The 23,116-nt window shown below is 25.7% G+C and overlaps 1 protein-coding gene across 1 annotated transcript; it reads right to left on the bottom strand.

Moving 5' to 3' along the window:
• Positions 1 to 1,296: 1,296 nt before the first annotated feature.
• Positions 1,297 to 2,907, bottom strand: LOC115698810 (transcription factor MYB14). The gene is made up of 3 exons (XM_030625997.2): positions 2,679 to 2,907; positions 2,432 to 2,561; positions 1,297 to 2,209 (listed from the first exon to the last, which is right to left on the bottom strand). Exons 1-3 carry the CDS (start codon positions 2,809 to 2,811, stop codon positions 1,414 to 1,416), a joined length of 1,059 nt encoding a protein of 352 aa, XP_030481857.1. The 5' UTR covers positions 2,812 to 2,907; the 3' UTR covers positions 1,297 to 1,413.
• Positions 2,908 to 23,116: the final 20,209 nt, after the last annotated feature.

Genomic DNA, 23,116 nt, shown 5'->3' with positions numbered 1-23,116 from the left:
GCCATCTCGCGAGGGAAAAGGTCCAAGAGGGGGTTGTGAAAACTGTTCACACTACCAGGAAAGAGCAAATTGCAGACATATGCACATAGGCCTTACTTCCTAACCAATTCGAAATTCTCAAAGACAAGATAGAAATTCACAATATATACAATCCACCTTAAGGGGGAGTATCAAGATTAATTTGTTATAAGGTGTTGTGTATTGAGTTAGTTAGGAAGTTAGAAGTTAGTTTTGTCTGTTATATTCAGGTTGTTAGTTGTTTGTTATTGTGAGCTCTATACAAAGCAACCGATTGTACAAAACTCTTTGATCAATAAAAGTCATTTTTCCATTTCTGTTTTTCTCTGTTTTACAACTAAAAAAATCAAAATACAAAAATCTACGGAATATAATATTGCGAGAACCCCTCCTTATATTGTCTCTGCTCAAGGTAATTTTTTTTTTCTTTATTTTAATACATTATTTTAAATTTGATAAATTTTGAATTATCAAGAAAACTAGCGTAAAGTTTAAAATTGTTTTACACTTATATTGCAGTATAATGGTAAGACTATACAATGAATGAGATTAACATGACTATATATGTATGTAAAAAATGAATCAACTACTGTAATGAGTATTTGCGAGCATAGTTTTTCTATTTTATTTTTTACTATAGCAATTATAATCTTAGTTATATAGATTTATATTTAAAACTAATTGTATATGTATATATACTTACTATTTACTATGTATAATAAATTTTATTAGATAATATTGTACTACTTTTCTTTGTATATATTGAGAATACATCCAAATAATCAATACTATCAATGCGCGCAGGGACAAATTTTAAAAAAAAAAATTATATTTTCTCCCCCGTAATTGACCTAATATTTCGGTGGTTTCAAAGTGTCGAGATTAGTATCTATCTCGGCAGTTCCAGGTATCGAAATTGCTCAAACCATGTGAAGTTGACACACCCTATCTCGAGGGTCAGTTCCTCAGCGTTCAATAACCGTCGAGATAGTTCTATTACGGGGGCTCTCTAGACCGTCGAGATATAATTTTCTTGTAGTGTACAATACCCGTAAGCATACATTGTAGCAAATAAATGAAGATATATCAAAAGTAGAATGTCTATAATATTGCCTAAGAAAATGAAAGTAAAGGATATCGAATGGTTGTAGGAGAATTGTATAGAAGATATAGCCATGAAAATGTTGCTGATCGATAATAAGTTGTAAAAGAAGTTTTGTTGCAATATAATTCATCTCCTGATTTAGCAAAACAAAAAAATAATGTTCGGAAACTGAATGCTAAGTAACTAATTAAATCCTGTATTATATTAATTTAGCTAAGTTTCTATGCATATATCTTACAAAAGATGCATGGATACATAATCATATTTATATAAACAATATTCGTAAAAAATCACAATAATCCTACTAGATTTTCTTCGTAAAAATAACCAGCTGTACTAGTACTAGAATTAGAGGTAAACAAGAGGATGTTATCCAAGGTAGGAGACAAAAGATCATCGCTATCCATTAAGGAATTAGCATTAGTAATAAGATAATCATGATCATGAGTAGTAGTAGTTGGGATGTAAGAATTATGGTCAGCCAAAAATGGCTCCGTCCAAAAGCTATCACTGAACAACTCGTGTTGAAAGGCTTGATCATCTTCAAAGAGGTCATTAAAATTATAAGATAAGTCCCCAACGAAGTAATTAGTACTATAATTTGTGGTGGTTTCAGTAGTGGCATTATTATTATTATTATCAGTACTAGCTCTGCTTGTACTAGTACTAGTGTCGGTTGTCGTAGTTGAGATTTCACTGCCCGATGAGGACGGTTGAGGTGACAATGGCGAGTGTACGTTATTAATATTGTTTTTATTGACAACTGTTTCCAACTGACTACTTCTACTAGTACTATTACTACTCATAATCATCTTCATCGCCTCATTGCTATTATTATTGTTGTTGTTATTTGGCTCCATTAACACTTCTTGGATTTCGGAACTATAATAATCATCCACATTATTAGGACTCAAACAATTATCTGTAGTAATTATACTGGCTGTGCTATTTGATGATGATTTCTCTAATTGACTTATTTCGACCGATGAAGAGTTTTGCTTTTGGCGCTTCTTCAGATTAGTATGCCAATAGTTCTTAACCTCATTGTCAGTTCTTCCGGGTAATTCGGCAGCTATTGCAGACCATCTGGAAAATATAAATATATTATAGTTAAATTATTACTTCTTAATAATTAGAAGGTAGGACAAATTAAGCATATATTTATTTTATAAAAAGTCTTGCTATGGTATGTGAGACCAATTATTATCTTCGAGAAGTTAAATAATTTAGTATTAATCATATTTAATTAATAAAATTTCTATATATTATTAATATAAATATAGTTTATGAGAAAATAGTAGTACTGACTTGTTCCCAAGAGAGGCATGTAGCCTGGTAATGGTTTCCTCTTCTTCATGTGTATAGTTTCCTCTCTTTACATTTGGCCTCAGATAATTCATCCAACGCAACCGGCAACTCTTCCCACATCTTTTCAGACCTGATCATCAACAAAAGATTCACAAACCCAATTAATTTTGTAAGTTAATAATAATATTAGATAAGATCCATATATATGTGTGTGTGTATAAATAGTGAAAAAGTGGTGGTTTTGTACCTGCAAACTTGGGAAGTTGGCGCCAGTTCCAGCAACCATACCTAGTGACATAAGCCACAAGTTTCCTATCCTCTTCAGGTGTCCATGTACCCTTCTTCATTCCATTCTGGTCACAACATGGTGTTCGAACCATTTTAATTAACTTCTCTTTCTCTCTCTCTCTATCTCTAGTTTTTCTTCTCTCACTATAAAACTCTCCAAATAAAACTCTTCAACTCACACTAATTTATATACTACAAGTGTCAGCGACCAACGTGTTTCATGCAAATTATTTATTCCCGCTGTTTAAAAACATTTAAGAAGAGCCTAATATAAAATCATCAAGAGTGGAAAACATAAAAAATACTACTTCGTAATCGTACGTAGTATTTCGGGACCACTGCCACAATTTATATACATAAATAAATCGAGTCTTTTTTATTTAGTTTAGCTTCTTTCAAAGTCTTTTTTTTATTTATTTATTTATTAGTTTCTTACTTATTAGACTGAAATAAAAAGAAATATCTCATTTATACAAAAAATAATAACAATAATTATAATGGTGCAGTACTGGGAGTAGTAGGGACACGTTTTGAATTTTCAGAGTAAATTAATTAATGCGTATATTTACTTTCTTTCTTCTACTTTCCAGGAAAATGATATCTTCTCCAAACGAAAAAAAAAAAATTAAATAGAAAAATACTGAAAACGAAACGACCGAACAATGACTGATCTCCACGTGTTCCACCTCATATCAAAATCAATATAAACCACAAATAAATTTCGCAAAATTTTATCTGTTAATTAAAAGAAAATCACATAATATCTATGGTACTTTTCAATTCTTTTCTTATTTTATTTATTTATTTTAAAAAAATATTATGAAAATTGTTGTTTTTCTTTTTTAAGTTTTGTAATTCATTACATTATATTTGTAATAGTTATTACATTGTATAAAGTTATTCTCATTATAAAAAAAAAAATTAATGTAATTATAATTACAATCTATTATAAATTTAATATAATATTATAATAAAAAGACTAATTAGAATTTTTGCCCCCTGAACTTTGACATGTACCAAATTATGCCCCTGAACTTTTAAGGTCATTGAAAATGCCCCCTGAACTATTGAGATTGTTCAATTTAAGGACTTTTTTCTAATTTTAGTAAAAAAATCTAACATGGATGAAAGTTCAGGGGACATAATTTAGTGCATGTCAAAGTTCGAAGGGCATGATTTGGTATATATCAAAGTCTGGGGAACATGATTTAGTACATAAACAATCATTGAAATAGTAAAATTGAATAAAATTAGACAAAAATCCTTAAATCCAACAATCTCAATAGTTCAGGGGCATTTTCAATGGCCTTAAAAATTCAGGGGCATGATTTGGTACATGTCAAAGTTGAGGGGACAAAAATCCTAATTAGCCTAATAAAAATATAATAATTTTTTTTTTTTAAGAATCTATTCTATTTTTATTTAAAGATTTTATAATTATAAAATAAAAATAATTAAAATATTTTGGTCAATATATCTTTTATTTTATTATATTCTCATATCAAATTAAACATAATAATTATAAGTAATTATAATATTATTTAAACAATAAACTAAACATTATAATTAATTACCATTACAATTTTTATTCTATTAAATTACTATTAATTAAACCAAACATAACCTACATGATTTATTGAAGGACAGAGGATTAGGAACTAGGGCCAGTTTGGCACAACTGTGTGCTGTGAGAAAAAGTTATTGAGTGTTTGGTAAATATAATTTTAAAATAGCTGTGAGTTGAAAAAGTTGTATATAAGTATTTGGTAAGCTAGATGATTGAATAGCTTTTAAATATACCATTACCAAAATAAGTATGATATTTGTTATCTAATTTATTTAAATAAATTCATACATATTAATATATTTATAATTATTTTTTATTTTCTTACAAATTACAATAATTTTTTTTCTTATAATATTTATTTTTTTAATAAATAAATAATAAAATAATTAGTTAGATTTTTAATAATAATAATAGTAAAAAGAATTACATAAATATTATCTATTACATAAAGATGATAGAAAAAGATATATTGGGGAAAAGAAAATCTTAAAATAAAATGATAAAAATGGAATTTTATAATTAGAATGAGAGTAATTTTGTCAAGTAAAATATTCATTAAACCAACAAAATAGCTTCCCGTATAAACTAATTTCTCAAAATTGGTGTTGGCCAACTTTTGCAAAAAGCTGAATTTTTTTCTTAAATTCTTAAAAAAAAACTAATTTTATAATTTTACCAAACACATTTTGAATGATAACTTTGTAAAAAAATACTTCTAACTTTCTTAAAAAAAATATCCGAAACGCACTCTTAAAATCGTTGGTTGTCAATAGTACAACCTGGGTCCAAAATATTAATATTGGTTTAGAGAAATACATTAGGGCCCCGTGATTTGTTCACGTGGATCAAGATTTATTTTGTTTTTTCTTTAAAAGAAAATATAAAATAAATTATTTAAGCCCAAAACACCATGCCCTGTAAAAGTAAGACAATTAAGACAGAAATGATGATGGGTGGGGTCTATGTAAATGCTCAAATTTACATCCTGAATGAGTTACTTGCTGGAGAAATTGTCTCTAAGAAATTCTCTTAAGTAGCCTTTAATAAAATATAAGAATAAAAATAAAAATGAGAATAGAAATAAAAATAAGAATAAAATATAATAAAATTTAAAATGTATAAAAAAAAATTGATAAAAAATTATTAAATTTCTTTTCTTGTTACACTGAAATGGTCTTTCCGTCCTTTATAAAATAGAATAGTCATTCCACTAAAATGGTGGAGAGAGCATACTATTAGAATGGTATTCTAATACTTTAAAATGCAACCAAACAAAATAATAAAATGAAAATTATTTTCTTTTCATTCTATTACATTTTATTACCTTCAACTAAACGTCACCTTAATGAAGGCTTAAGGATGGAAAGCTTTATTATGGAAGAAAAAGTCTCAAATTTATTGGTTGAAGAATGGGGACAAGTGTTCAACATTTTTTTTTTATGTTGCCCATATGAAATAAGAGAAATACTATTGAAACTATTTTGGATAGACATGGCAATTGGGTCTCTTTGAGAGCCAGCATTTGGAAGGAATTCCTAGATTTTTTCAATAGTATCTTTACGGACTACGGGCAATCCAATATGAAAGATCTTTACTCTTATCCATGATTTGTTATCCTCAGTTGAGAATGACGGTATTGTGGTTAAGCCCGATTGGGAGAAAATTCGTTCTACCCTTTTTTTCGTAAGCAGGTTTAAAGCCCCTTGGCCTAAAGGATTATTTGTCCTTTTTTTAAGCACTATTGGGAATCTTTGAGGACTAAATAGTTTGAAGCATATAATCATGATTAATTTTTACTGTATAGACTACACTATAATCATGAGTAACTATATGTTTGGAGTTTAATAGAATTTATGTATTAAACATATAATCATGAAAGTAACATATGAACCAAGAAACATAAAATGATTCCTGATCTTTTAGTGATTAGTAAATAAGATTATATTAAAATGAGTTTTATTTAGGGCATAAAACTACAACAAACTCTCATTTACATTAGTATAAAATTAAAAGTGCATTTTAATTAATCTCATGTCCTTCATGTCTTGATCAAGTGTAGTATATGATATTTATCTTTATAATAGGATCTGACAGGTTGTATTAACGATCAACCTTTTTCATCATTACATCTATATATATATATGCTTACTCCTCTTAGGATTCTAGAATCTTTACTTTTTGGCAACTGCATATATGTAATATCATGAAGTAACACTAGTAGTTTATCCATGATTGGAATAATGCGCACCAAAATTTGTATAGAACTCTCCTAAATTTGAATGATTGTCTAGTATTGACAAAATTGGTAAAATATGCTTCCTTGATCTTTTTCATTCACTTTTAGGTACTATATATATATATATATATATATATACAATATTACCCTAGAATTATGGCTATTATCTCATTTACCAAATCACAAAGATCACCAAATCACAAAGAGATACACAGGATATACATATTCTAAATATAGAAGATTGTGATATTCTAATATAATCTTAATACCCCCCTCAATTTGGAGCATAAAGATCACAAGTGCCCAACTTGCCAAGTAGATACAAAAACTTGCGCTTGCAAAGGGCCATGGTGAAGATGTCTGCAAGCTGATCATCAGTAGACACATGATACGTAGAAATAATTCCATCACGAATGGCATCACGCACATAAAGACAATCAACTTCAATATGCTTGGTATGCTCATGAAAGACAGAATTTTGAGCAATGTAAAGGGCCGATTGACTATCACAATATAAGTGCAAGGTTGGCGAATGTGTGACACCCAAACTTGCATATAGAAACATGCAAATAGGCTTTGAAATGATCATCAGTGGAAGCATCATTTAGAATCTTAATATTTAATCACTGATAGAGTTAGAAATTCTATATAAGTTTTTATACTTCTATAAAATTATTTTTAAAGTGCTTACGTATACTTTTGTAATGTTATACTGAATATATTTATGCGAGACTCTATCAACCTGTGTCATTATGATTATTTCGAGGTGAATAACCTTTTGTGTATATCCCTTAATTTTTCAACATACTCACGAGTATGTAGGTCAATGAGTTAATATTATAAACTATAGAGAATGGATGACACAGGTTATTCACCCTTCAAAATTAACATGAGAAGCTACTTTAAATAATTTGAGTGAGGAATTTACAAATTTTGTAAGCATAAAAAAATTAAAATTATGTAACTAACTTTGCTAACATAACTGAATAATTACACTTATATTTTATTCTATCATTATAAAATATTGCGATGCTTGTGAAATATAAATAAAATAATTTATATTCACTTCGCTTTGATTTGTCCAAAAATATTTGAGTGATTGATAACTTGATCTTGTCCAATTAATTATATTTTTTATTATTATTTTGAGTTATCAAATCAAATCTTTATATTTATCTAACATATTTATATTGGAGTCATCATCTTGGTTTATGCATTTCTTTATATATATACATACATATATATAAATACACTAGGTTATTGTTACGTCCAATGCACGTATACTTAGTTATATTTATATTTTTTATTTTTGTTATGTATATTTTTAAAATTTAATAAATTAAATGATACTACTAATTAATTAATTTATTAAAATACATATATTAATATTTTATATTGAACAATAGTTATTAATATTGTGTATTGAACATACTCTTAATAATAAAATAACAATAAAAAATAATAATGTTATAAATAATATATAAATATTTATATATAGATTTAAATGAATTTAAAATTTATATAAGTTCAATTATCCTAAAACAAATAATATTAATATTTATATATATTTAAATTAATTTAAAATAAATGATATTAATATTTATAAAACTAACCCTACTAATACCGTTAAATTTAACTAAATATTCTTATATTCTTAAAATATTCTGTTAAACCAACAAACACTATTAGATAGACACATTTTTATATTTAAAGATATATATATATTGATTCTATTTTCTCTATTTTTTTATTTTTCATATTTTTTATTCATTTCTCTTTTAAGTGACGTATGATATACTTAAAAAAAATTACGTACAACAATAAAGAATAAATAATAATAGAATAAAATTCAAGTGTAATTATTAATAATAATATCTAATAATAGTTAAATGAAGAAATAAGAAAATTGAGGTGATAGAATATAAATTGAAAGACTATTTTTTTTTTTATTAAAAAATAACTGAAAAATAGAAAACGATCATGATTTATAATATTTTACTTATGTAGTAAAAATATTAACAATTAATTACTTAAAATATGAGTTTTTAAAATAAAAAATAATCACAAATTAAATTTTATTTTTCAATGATTATAATGATTATACAAAACACATTATGATTATAACAATCGCGCAAGTGCTGGCTGCTCAATAGAGGGTTGCTGACCATGGGACTTTGACTTCCCCTGATGCACGAGACGCGCAAGAAAAACTATATGTGAAGAAGATTCAAAAGATGCTGATCATATCCTTTTTCATCATTACAATTTACTTTTAGGGTATAAATTTCACATCCACATAAATTAATCATTTTATCTAAACATTTCATATAGAAAAACTCTATCACTAACATTTTTATATAAATCCCTCATTTTTCAATTTTCAAAACAGATAAAAAGTAAAAAAAATTATGAATAGTAGTTAAATTGTTCTTTTTATTAAAGAAAAAAAAATTATAAACAATCTTTTAAAAATAAATACATTATTAGTTACAAGACCACTTTATTAAATTCATCTGATACTATTATCTTTTTCATTTACCTTATCATAGAAACATATACAATTTCTTTATTATTTCCACGTAATCACTCTCCTTTTTATAAATTTTAAAAATAGAAAATTATGTTTTTGATTTCGATACTTTTGTTTTTATTTTATAATAAATACATCAAAATATTATATTTTAAATTATATCACTCAATATAATTATAGGATAATGCTTCAGTAGAGGTATTAAAAATAATTTTATATAGAGTCATTTTTTTTTTTTTTAAATAGGTGTCATTATTTCATTTTATTTCCATATTTAATTTTATTTCTTTAATTAGTTATTTTTTATAATTATTTGTCAAAAATACTCATATTTACAAAAAAAAAAATTATTTTTTGATGGGTGTAATTTTTTTTTTTGATAACAAGATGGATATAATTTGAGAGGATAGATATGTACAAATTTTTTTTGTAATTTTTTGACTTCGCCATTAGAGAATTTTGAGTCTCAACCTCTAGCCATTTTTCTTTTAAAAAAAATATCAAAGTTCTTAGTTTTAGTTATAGTTTAGGTTCTTTGATAAGTAACTTTTTAGAACTTTTAGAGAAAAAGATGAAGGAGAAGAAGAGAGAAGTGAATAATAGTTTTTTTTTTTTTTTTAAATTAATAGTATTTTTAACAAATAATTATATATGTAAAAAAATTAAATAAGGAAATAATATTTAATAAAAATAAAATAATGACACATATTAAAAAAAAAATAATTCTACATAATGTCCTTTTTAATACCTCTACTCAAGTATTATAGCTACAAAGATTATAAAAATTGGACAACACTTTCCTTAGACTAACTATAAAATAAATCATCTTTCCTAAGAATAAAAAAGGAAAATCAATAAGCAACTAGCCATATCCCCGGACTTTGGGATAACATGTAATGAAAAAAAATAATAAATAAACAAATAAATAAATAAATAAATAATGAATTTCTAAGAGGATTAGTTCATCATTAATCAGTCTTAGCTATTTCTATTTTATTTTTTGTATAGAGTCTTCAGCTACATTGAATATACTAAAAATTAGTGATTGGCAGTTCCTAGTGATTGGCAGTTTGGAACTATGAACATGTCATACATTGAGTAGACTATTTAGTATATATATTTTAAGTAAGAGGTTTGATCAGACTTTCGATCGGATCACGTGTGAAAATAAATTTTGTTTTGTGTGCCTTGATACACGTTTTGGGGTCTACAGTCAATTGTGAAAGATATGAATGATTAAAATATTAGAAACAACTATTATAAAAAAAAAATAAAAAAATAGAAATGACATGGAAGGTAATGGCTATGGATAATTAATGTTAATAGGACCCATTTTTCCCATTTTTCATGTGGAGTCAAGAGAATACGGATAAATAGGTTCAAACGAATTTCTCGAGTATACATATAGGTCATATTGAGAAATATTAAAGTGGTGTCTAATATCTTCCTATGTGTTAATATTACTATTAGTTTAACTAAATATTAAGTCACATATAATTTAATATAATAGTTTTTAGGGAGTATTGCTAGTCAATCGTAATGTGACATATAAAGAAAATGCTAGACACTACTAGTACCTAATAGCAATACTCAGATCATATTGACTCCACTCTAGTTTAAGCGCAATTCATTTATTGTGGAACAATATATATTAAGTTTATAATACCCAAATGTTTTGGTATATATATTAAAAAATATTAAGTGTAATGTATATATAATTAAATTTTTAATTTTTATTTTAATTATATATTTTTAATAATAATTTTTTTAAAAAAAAAAGTTAAATTTTTTTTACTACAAGTAACGAAATTATATATTTCAAACACTTTTTCTATTTTATTATTTTTAAAAAAACATTAATAGAAAAATAATTTTTAGATATATGCAGTTAATTTAAAAATATAATAATAAAATTATATTTTTTTAAATATATAAAAAATAACAATAGAAATATATTTTTTAAATATCTGCAGTGAGTTTGTAAAACATAACAATAAAAAGATATATATAGATATATTTAAATATTTTTAGTTTAAATTTGAATTACAACATTTAAAAGAAGAACAACGTTTTATGTTTTATAGTCATACTTAATATAAGAGAGAGATAAATATATATTTTTATTTCGAAAAAAAATTATTTATATATATTATGATAATATATTTTGTAGTTATTTAAAATTATCGGTTAATTCTTAAAAAAATTTAAATAATTTACAATGACGAAAATAAATTTAAATATTTTATTATATGGTAACTACTTTTTCTTATACTAGTTAATATTACATGTAATGCACGCATATACTTAGTTATATTCTTAATTTTATTTTAGTTATGTATATTTTTAGTTGTATAATTAGTTTTTTTTTGGATATTATTCAATAAATAATATTATTTTTATTAAAAAATATTTAAGTTAACTGTTATTTATATAAAAAAAATATTCTATTAATTGTAATTTTAGTTTAACCGTAATATTTTTAATTTTATAATACTTTTCATTATTTAGAATTATCATATACTTTTTTAAATATTTTTTTTAATAAAGTATTTTTTTAATTTTAAAAAAATAAAAACAATAATAATTAAAATATATTTTCTGAGTAACCGCAATACGTACCAGTCTTTTAGATTTGTGTGGATTGAGTAAAAAAAAAATGATAATAGAATTTTTATTTTAGATTTATTTACTTGGTTTAAATTTAAATTGTAATGTTATATTGTTACATTTACTATACCATAAAAGATAAGAGAGAGATATATAGTGGAAATTACATTTTATACCCACTTTACTTTATATATTTTAATTTTTACTTTTATTTTCATATTCTTTAAGATATAACCACTTTTATAGATGATGTCTCTATTATATATACCCTTTAAGTTAGTGTAATTTATATGCTATATTTAAGTGAAAAGTGAAGGTATATTAGGCAACCCACTCACAAAAGTGGTATATGTTAATGAAATATAATATAAGAGTATTTTTTATTAATGGCTACAAAAAACAGGTATTCTCATCTTATTCCAGATATATATCTGTAGTAAATTTAAATTTAAATTGTAATATTTAAAAAGAAATAATAAATTTTATTATATAACCACATTTAATATAATAAAAATATAAATTTATAATAAATAATTGATGGTACTTTATTATCGATGATATCAAAAAAATATTTAAAATTTTCTAAAAATTTATTAATAATCTTAAATAACAATGGATTATTGATGGTACTTTATTATCGATGGTACTTTATTAATATAATATAAATTTAAATTTATAATAAATAATCTTAAATTTATATGTATTGAATGCTTAAAAAAAATGTGTATTAAAAATATCTTGGGGTGGTAAGAAACCTCCAAGAAATAGTCGGACTCTTCATGGAAAGTTTGTAAAGAGGATCTTGAAAGCGCACTGAAAATGGTCAATATGACCTTTGACTTTGGAAAGATTATTGTTAGTATTTTTTTTTATGAATAAGATTATTGATAAAGTTGTGGTTGTGGAACTTGACATTGATTTACTTTAGAAAAAATGGTACGATTAAAGGTTATTTTGAAAGTTAAAATGAAGTAGAAGATGGCCAGTATGGAATTTTCATGAAATTGCGCAATGCACTTTCCATCTTAAATTAATTAGCAAAAGCCACTTTATAATTAACACCTACTTATTATCAAAAATAAAATCAATATATAATATCATATATATATACTAGATAGATATTGCGTGCTAAGTCACATATGTTAATTTTATTTGAATATTATAATTTTAAAATTAATAATATTTAATGTAGTGATAATTATTAAAATTTTAAAGCATAATAGTGATTTAAATAAAAACAAAAATTACTATTATACTTTGTAATAGTAATTTTAAAAAAATATTATTCATCAAATTTATCTTCGCAATTAATGAAAATGCTCATCTGGTTAAACTATCAAAACATTCAAATAATATTTAAAATTTAACTAATTCTAATTATCAAAATTTGAAAATAATTTTTAATAAAAAAATAAACAATATGAACACATTTATTATTAATTGCAACACTTTAGGTGAATTAATTATATTTAGATTTAACTAACTACATGAATGCTGACCCTTTATGTGGCAACATCTAATAATTTGTTATTTTTTTTATTTAAAAAAAAAGTCACCCAATAATTTCTCATAAACCAAGAATTTTTTTATATAGCCACATTTTATATAAAATTTTTATATATATATATATATATAAAGGAGAAGAATGAAGCGGTGACACGACACTCTAAAATCTCTCTAAAGTTATTTTTCTTCTTTCTCCTTAATTCTCTCCTTTCTAATATTATATTAGAACATAAATTTACAAATTAATATTAAACTATTATTTTAATCATTTTTTTCATAAAAATATCTATCATAAATTAATTATTTTTTTTTAAAAAAAAAACACGTAATAAATATAAACTAAATTTATAATATTAAATTAAATAATTATTAATTTATTTATATATATATGTATTCATAACTATCACTACAAAAAATTTTACTTTTAGTCACAACAAAATTTGTGACTAAAAGTGAAAAAGTTGTGATTAATTATAAATTATCATTCTTACGTTGTGGCTAAAAAGTCCGTGGTTAAAAGTATTAGTCACAAAAATCACAATTTGTTGTGACTAAATATGTTTTCAGTCAAAATACTTGTTGTGACTAAAACTAAATTAGTGACATCTTGTGTCTAAATACTATATTTAGTCACAAGTAACTTTTTTGTTGTGACTAAAGCCACATTCAGTCACAATTTTTTTTTTTATTATGACTAAAAAATTATCACTAAAAGTGATATTTTTTTGTAATGTATATATATGTGTGAAGATTTTTTTTTACTTTACAAAATATAGAAATAATGCTTTTTTATATATATTATATATATAGACCAAATATATTATGGTTCAAACATTATGAATTGAACAACAAAAAAAGTAGGTGTGAGATTATGTAGAAGAAATAGGTGTAAGATTATGAATCAAACTTTTTCTAATGCATTATTTTTATATCCTGATGTCATCATTGTAGTTCCTATTGATATCTTCAAATTTCTAAACTTAACACTCAATTTAACGTTATGTTAATTGATCAGTAAAGTGCCACATGTAAATATAGTATTGCTCAAACTTATGATTCTTTTAGAAAAAATAATTTTAAAAACAAAAATTAATTAAAACAAATTCATATTATTCAAAAAAGAAAAAACTTTATATACATATTAACTGAAATAAAAATAAATTATTTATTATTTTCCATCTTCTTCCAGCCATGTTATTTTCACAGTTTAACAATAGACTTTTTTTTTTTGTAAGGAGATTAACAATAAACTTTGATCCTAGATTCAAATTCTATCTTTTAATTATATTTTCATATATTGAAAATTCTCATTCTATAAACTTTCTACTAATATTTTCCAATTAATGAAACGAAAAGGCAAACTTTAATTCCTGTATGAAAAATCAAACTCTCAATTCCAATAATCAATAGAACAACATCAAATTTCAAGTTCTCAAAATTTATAAAAATAAATAAATAAAAAAAAAACAGATCTCATAAACAAACTCAAATAGTAGAATCTCACTAAAATACTAAAATTCAAACATTAAAAATACACACAATAAAATTTGAACCTAGAACTTAGCACACACATCAGAATAAAAATTACACCATAAATGAATCAAATCCAAACTCAAATATGTCTTCTTCTTATTCTTTGGCTTGGTCTCCGTTCAAGACCATTAAATTGGGTACCAATAAAATTAAAAAACTGTTAAGTTTAGAAATTTAAGGATTTATGCTACTATTTTTCGAATTCCGCTATTTATGAGCAATGAATTTAATATTTTAAGTATTTATGTTACAAATTTTTTAATAATAAATTTAAAATTTTAATATAATTTTACTAAATAATTATTATTAATTAAAATATATAATTTAAAATATTTTATACATTCGTCGCGAAATGCGGGATGCTTACTAGTTTAGTGTATACTTCACCTGTTGCAGCATTTTGAACATTATTTTGAACCTTTTTCTTTTATTATATTTTATAATATTATATATATTTAATAATTTTCTATATCTGCTTCTACAATTATCTTATACAATAAAGTACTGATATATTTTTATTTATTTTGGTATTTGAAAATAAAAGTTAATATTTTTTTTCATGCTTGTGTATTGTAGTTATTTAAAATATCTTTGCAAATTTTAAATAATTCAAAAAATTATACACCAAAAATATAGTTTAAACAGTCTATTATACACATAATAACGTGTGAAATAGATTGTTTGAATATTAGTTTTTATATTATATTATATTTTACTATAATTTTTAATGTTGTGTTGGAGTTGAGACACCAAAATTAATATTGATGTAGCACTAAATTTAGTATTAAGGTTGGACAATTGTTTGTGATTGCCAAGTGTTAATTAAGAAAATAATTAAAAGCAAATAGAGGGATAAATCATGTCTTTCAGGTCTAGTTCAGAAGATAGATTCCTTTTTGTCTTGTTTTCTTAATGTCTCCATGTACTATGTCTATGTCCCTAACAATTCTAATGTTTTGGCTCCTAATGTTACGTTAGGAACCGATAAATAAATGGTTTATCTTAATGTTACATATTATTGAAACCAAAAAAATATGAGGTTATGATATATTTCCCTTTTCCAGCGTGAATATCAGGATTTTTAAATATCAATTATATTTACAAAAAGAAAAAAGAGGTGGGCTTATTTGGAATATGTCAAAATCAATCCAACCCCCCTCTCCTACAACCTCATGAATATAAGATAGTGGATTCTTTTAGTCATGGATCTTTCTTTCTTTTCTTTAATGTCTTTATGTTACAGTACCTTTCTTCTTTATAATCCATTTAATTAATTTCCTATGGAAAAAAAAAAACAAAACAAAGAAAGAAAGTCTTGTAACGCCTAAATATGTTATACGTTTCAACTTTTTTCTTTTCTTTTCAATTATATGTTCTCACTTTGTCTCTCCTCCTTTCTCTTCATTTTCCTATTGAATGAAACAAAGTAGTCTCTGATTTGATAATTTGTTTCCATCTTCTTTTTCACATGTTCTAAAAGATAATGATTGAATAAAAACAATCAGTTACGTATTTATTTGAAGAAATTCTACAAAACAAAACTGATTATATTCACTAATTAAAATTTTCTTGTGAAGATATCTCTAATTCTTTGTTTTCTTAAAATAAATAATGGTAGAAGAATGGAAAACATTACTTCAAAATAAGATTTATATCATCCGAACTATGATTCTTTTATAATTTTGTCCCATATATATTTTTTTTTCAAAAACTATAAAAATTATTACAAATATCTCCTAATCAATTATATTATATTTAACACTATTGTAACACTAATTAGATGTAATTCAAGAGTTAGAGACAAAATATACATGCATAAATATGTATTTAATAAAAAATAGTAAATTGCGACATTATTCTTAATATTTTTATTTTGTTAACAATTAATTTCTAAAATCTAAATTTTGATAGCAAAACCTCTAAAATTGGTATTTTGTTAGCATTAGCTAATTCTATCTATTTTTGGCAGTTACTTGTCATATTGGGCTATTCACGTGTACATAAAATTAGTCTACGTGGACATAGTTACACAAGACACAATTGAATTGTCTAATATAAAAAGAATATTTAAAAATAAAATCAAATTTTAAAAAAAAAAACATATTAACGCAGATTTTTGTTAACTAAATATATAACTTTTTTAGTAATAAATTTACTACAGCATTTAATAATAATAATAACATCAGGTATTTTACGTAGTTTTGTAGTAAGAATTTACATACTCCACGTCAAATACCTAGTGTTATTATTATTATTAAATTCTGCCGTAAATTTATTACTAAAACGGTTATATATTTGGTTAACAAAAATCTGTGTTAACAGTATTCCTCATTATAAGCACAAATACAAATCCATATTAATGGCTAATAACATTCCTCAGGAAGGTCATCGTCTAGAGGAAACGATCCATCGTCCTGGCAAAAAACCTATGGGATCTCAAAGAACCAACCCATCTGAAACACCACGTTCAGGAAGGAACGATGGTAATGCTACTGGTGATCAAATTCTAGAATGAAGGAATATGAAGATGCATATGATCCTACCAGATATGTACCACTGGTAGAATTAAAAAATAGGCAACTTCGACAACGCCTAGTTGAATCAAACCGAAGAAACACTGAATTGGAGCGAGAAGTCGCGACAGCCAAGGTTGCACAAGGAACGTTTTCTCAAAATCAATTGAAACTATTAAGCAAATCCTACTAACTTATGGGGCTGCATGCCTCGGGTTAGAAGATTAACTTTGAAAAGTTTGCTATCACTTTTAGTCTGAATAAGCAACAAGTGGATTGAGATGGGGTTTTACACGTATTGGGTTTGACATTTGTACCTACTCATAGTAAGTATATGGGATTGGCTATGGTGGTTGGTAGAAACAAAAAGTGGATGTTTGAGGGGATCTGTTAGAAGGTCAGGAAGCATGTTTGAGGGTGGAAATTGAGTTTCTTTTCTGCTGGTGGGAGGGAGGTTCTTATTAAATCGATTCTTCAAGCTATTCCATCTTATATGATGAGTGTCTTTAAGCATCCAGTGGCAACTTGTGAATAATTGAAGTCTATTGTCAGACAGTTCTGGTGGGGTTCGAATGGTGATAAAAGGAAGATTCTTTAAGTGAAATGGGAAAAAGTGTGTCAGCCTAAGGAGATGGGCGATCTTGGATTTTAAGATTTTTACCTTTTTAATCAAGCTCTCTTTTGGCTAAATAAGTGTGGAGATTACTTCTATACCCAGAATCATTACCTGCCAAGATTTTGAAATATAATTATTTTCCAAATCGTTCTATCCTAAAAGCCACTGAAAAGGATGGTTCATCTCATCTTTGGTCAAGTTTGTTTTGGGGATTAGATCTGCTTAAATGTAGTATTGAGAGATCCATTGGAGATGGAACGCAAGTTTGGGCATTCAAAGACCCATGGATCCCACATCCGAGGTCTTTTCAGTCGATCACGAGGAGGGCTAATGATGATCGTTGGGTGAGTAAATTTATCCTTCCATCTGGTATGTGGGATGTAGGGAAACTTAGACATGTATTTCTGACCATGGATGTGGACATTATTATGTCTATTCCATTAGCAAGGTGAGAGACAGAGGATGGTTGGTGCTGACACTATGATCAGGATGGGATTTATAGTATTAAGAGTGGTTATTCATTGGCGTGGTCGCTTCAGGCTAATGAGGGAGTATCAGGCTCAACCCAACTGGTTCATTGGTGGAAGGGCGTATGGAATCTTGCTATGCCACCAAAGGTGAAAGTTTTTGTCTGGCGTATGTTCTATTTGGCGTTGCGAGTAGCTACACAGCTTATCTCACGGAAGGTTTAGGTACCTCTTTGTTGTTCACGATGCAGAGAAGAATTTGAAACTCTGGAACATGCTTTATTTTACTACTTTGGCTTGATTCCAATATGGCATCGATTGGGGGTATGGTTGGTCCTTCATTGGTGTGTCCATGGACCGATGTCAAAAATTCTCTTTTTTCTATTTGAAAAGTTATTTCGAGAGGCTTTTGAATTAATGATGGTTACTTTATGGTGCCTGTTGTATGATCAACACTCAGTGTTATTTGGTAATATGAAGTCAAAGTTAGATATTGTTCCAAATTTAACCCATAATCACTTGTTGGAATTCAAAGAGCATGTTTGGCAGAGTCTTCAGCTGGGACTGTGCATCCTAAACCAAGTTGGCTAGCAACCTACTCGGTGGTTGCCACCACCTTCTGAGTCCTTTGCTCTTGCAAGTGATGCTTCAGTGGTTCTTGGGAGGAGCTTTATCGGGCTGGGTGGAGTGATACGGGATGCTGCGAGTGTGGTTTGGCTGGTTTGGTCAAATGGTGTGTTAGGTAATTTTCCGTTAATGTGGCAGAACTGCTTGGAATTAGACTGGGGTTGACTCTTGCACATCAATTTAGTTTCAGTATCTCCATTATTAATAGTGATTCTATTGTGGATAATGGTTGGATTCATAATCCTAGGGATGAGCAACGATCGATTTTTTACACAAAAAAAATTCAAAATTCAGTTTCGGTTTTCATGGTTATAATCCGAAAACCGACCGACTATTATATAAATTTAAAAAAACCGACCGTTTTAAAAAAAAAATAAGTTTTTAAATTTGTTATAGTTATTTGGAAACTAAAAAAATTAAAGTATTGTATCAAATATTATATAATTTAAGAACCAAACTTTTTTTTAGTGAAATAAATATGTAATTTTTTTTTTAAATTTGCTCAAATTATTTGTGCTACTAATTGGTAATGAGTTATATTAAAAACTCGTATTATTTTATGAATGTATGTATATAATACGTAAATACATCAAATTATAATAAAATAAAACAATGAATAATTGAGCTTTCAAATAAAAAAAAATAAGAAGTAAAACTAGTTTAATAGAATTGTATATTAAATATATACAAAAATAATTATATTATATATGTATAGTGTATAATATATATGTTCGGTCAGTTCTCAGTTTAATTGGTCGGTTTGCTATTAACACTAAAACGGATCGTGCAAAGGCGGTTTTAACCGAAGGCGATTTTAACCGAAGGCGATTTTTTCGATATTCGGACGGTCGGTGTACTCGATTTAGTCGGTTTCTTAGTTTTATTGCTCACCCGTACATAATCCTTACTCAAACTTTATTTTTCAATCTATTTTAGTAGATGTTAATTTTTTTTATTAACTGTTATTGGTAGTAGTTCTTACAATGTTATTCTGCGATCTACGAATAGTGTCCACACACTGACAATCTCTGTTACTAGTATAAGAGAGTGTGCATGGACGGATGCATATCCACAATTTTTTAGTTTTTTTTTTATATATAATAGCAAATTTATCTTAATAAATTGTGTTCTTTTTTCTTTTTTTTTTTTTTTAAAAAAAAAGACATTTTTTTCATTTCCAGTTTAGGTAAGTGGTCCAATAATTGGGACAAACTGAAGTGTCTCTATCCCTGTAAAATAATTTAGCACCAGATGTAACTTATAAGGTTATTATTGATTTTAAAAAAAATGCCATTCTTGTCCACACAATATTTTAGCTAAGTGATTGGATGTGTTCAATGTTGTCCCCATTCCTCATTAATAAAATCTATTTTGGGTACCTACGAAACAAGTAACATAAAACGAAGAAGACGTTGACGCTGATTACATTTACATTCGAACAGGGAATTTGACTTTTAAAGATTCAATATTTTCAAGGTATCTTTCCACACCACAAGAGTCCATGAGTCCATGACAATGCTTGGGCTTCATTACAGTTTCAAACCTCATGGAAGCATTCTGGCCCATTTATTATAGTAAGTAGTTGGTTAGTAGTTGTATTCTTTCTAGTACTACTACTTTCAATCAAGACTAGTCAAATCAATTTCAGTTACAATGTGAAATCAACGATGAGATTCAAATTAACACTAGACAAAACGTTCATTGTAGTTTTGAAACACAACTAATAAATATGAATGTTAGCTGTTTTTATTTTTAATATTTTGAAGAATGAGAATGACCGTGACACTCATTTTTAAAGAAATATCCTCTCACATTTATTGTATTTGGGTTTGGACTTCATTTAACTGGGCTTCTAATCTTCTTTTGTAATTTTATTTAGGAAATTTTTATAAAAAATTATTTACATAAATATTAAAAAATAAATATAATTTTTAATACATATGAGATACAAATTTAATTTGTAATCTATAATCTATAATATATATAAAGGTGGGCAATTTTTTTAATTACAAAATATTTTGTATTAATTGTTTTGATGGGATAAGTTGAAAATTACCATTTTTTATCACACATTAACTAAATATAACTCTAAAATAATTGTAATTGATATATACCATCTTTTATAATCAAAGTATCAAATATAAATTCACATAACTTATTAAAATTAGAATACCTAACACACATAATAGAGATATGACCTATAAAACTAGATATAAATTAAAGGGTAATAAAATAAAAGTAAAAATTATAATAGAAAATAAGATTAATACTATTTTGGACCCTGTGTTTCTTAAAAGTTACCAATTAGACTCTCTCTTTTGTTAAATGATATCAAATGGATCCTATATTTTCTAAAATGATACAAATAGGACCCTGAACAAATTTTTTGTCAAAATAAAATTTAATAAAAATTTGATCTAAATGTATTATTACAAAACTGTTTACATTTTCTGTATCTATTCGTGTTAGAAATTATCTTCAAGTTGGTTACATTAAAAAAAAAGTTGTCGAAAATTTAGCTCAGGGTTTTATTTTTACTATTTTGCAAAATCCAAGGTCTATTTTTTCATTTAACAAAATAAAGGATTCAATCTGTAACTTTTACAAAACACAGGGTCTAAAATGACATTTACCCTAAAAAATTAAAAGGAGATATATAGTGTAATTTTTACTTTTTTAATTATATTACAATTTTCCATATATAATAGTCTATCTTTAAAATCACCCATGGAAGATAGATGTTGGGACATTAATGAGCTGCTACTTCAAATTAGAGAATTACTTTTACATCCTTCTCTTATGGGATTATCTTTTATTTTTAGAGAGGCCAACTATGTGGCTCACATTTTAGTTAATCAAGCTTTGTTATCTCCAAATCTAGCTACTACTATGTGGATTGGAGTTTTACCTCCTTGTGTTCGTTAAGCTTTTTGAGCTGATGAGTCATTTTTTTTTTGTAATTTTTTGGGTTAATGAATGAATTTGTTTATAAAAATTAAATATGGATTAGAAAAAAAAAAAAAGAATTTTTTCATTTTAATACTTAAAAATAATTTTTTTTTTGTATTTTTACAGAAATCTACATAGAAACCTTCATAGCAACTAACAGAGCAACTAAAATCACAATCAAAATTCACATAGCAACCCACATAAAAATTACCGGAGCAATCCAAACCGTAAAATTAAAAAAAAAAAGTTAAAAAACGTACATGGGGTAATTCTCTAAAAATAATTACCAAATATTATTAATTATTTTTTGTAAGGAAATATTATTTATTAATTAATATAATAAACAATTTAAAAAATTAAGTACATTTCACAATTAAGCAAACAATTTAGTATATATTAAAATGAAATAAAAATAAATGAATTCAATTATTAAGTCATAAAAAAATAAATAAAACACAACAATAATAGAATATATATATATATATAGTGTAATAAAATTTCGTAATGTATGTAATTTCTAAAAAATAAATTGTAATGTATGTAAAATAATAAATTTTCCTATTATTTATAATTTAATTATAAAATGGAATTATAAATAGTTGGCCAGATGAATTTTATTGTTCCAAACAAATTATTTACTTTACAACCACATGAATGTTTACACTTTTTTACAAGTATAGGATGCCCATTGCATCAATACCTTTACTATTTTCTAATTGTAATCGCACTTGAAGAAGAGATGCTCATGAGATTCAATTTTACTATCACAAATCATGCAGTAGTTCTTTTTGATACAATCAAATTTCAATAACCAGTCTCTAGTTGGAAGTATTTCTCACATAGCAAGCTAAGTTATCATTATGTGTTTTGGAGTATTCATTCTACTTTTAAATACTTGCATTCCACTTCTTTTCATGGCTCCTTGAATAAAGCTTTTAGTAAAGCTTTCCAATAGAAAAATTCTGCTGCATAAAATCAGCTATATATCTATTCTATCTTAAAAGTGTTTTATACCCTCACAACTCATTTTCAATTCTAATTATTCCCTTGTGAGACCTCATGATCCCATAAATTATCATTCTTTATATATATCAAGTGTACCTAACGAAGTCAAAGGTTATCTTTTTCTCAAATGTCCCAAGCATATTTGTCTATAGCTATTAGCTATTAGCAGTACACAACATATATCTAGTTTCTTTTGAACGTCAAGATATTGCTTTTTATATATATGGAGCATTTGAGTAAT

The sequence above is a fragment of the Cannabis sativa genome, chromosome 8 (genome assembly GCF_029168945.1).
Source record: "Cannabis sativa cultivar Pink pepper isolate KNU-18-1 chromosome 8, ASM2916894v1, whole genome shotgun sequence".
NCBI classification, from domain to species: Eukaryota; Viridiplantae; Streptophyta; class Magnoliopsida; order Rosales; family Cannabaceae; genus Cannabis; species Cannabis sativa.
Note: the sequence above shows the minus strand (reverse complement) of the source record. Positions and strands in the feature narration are given on the sequence as shown.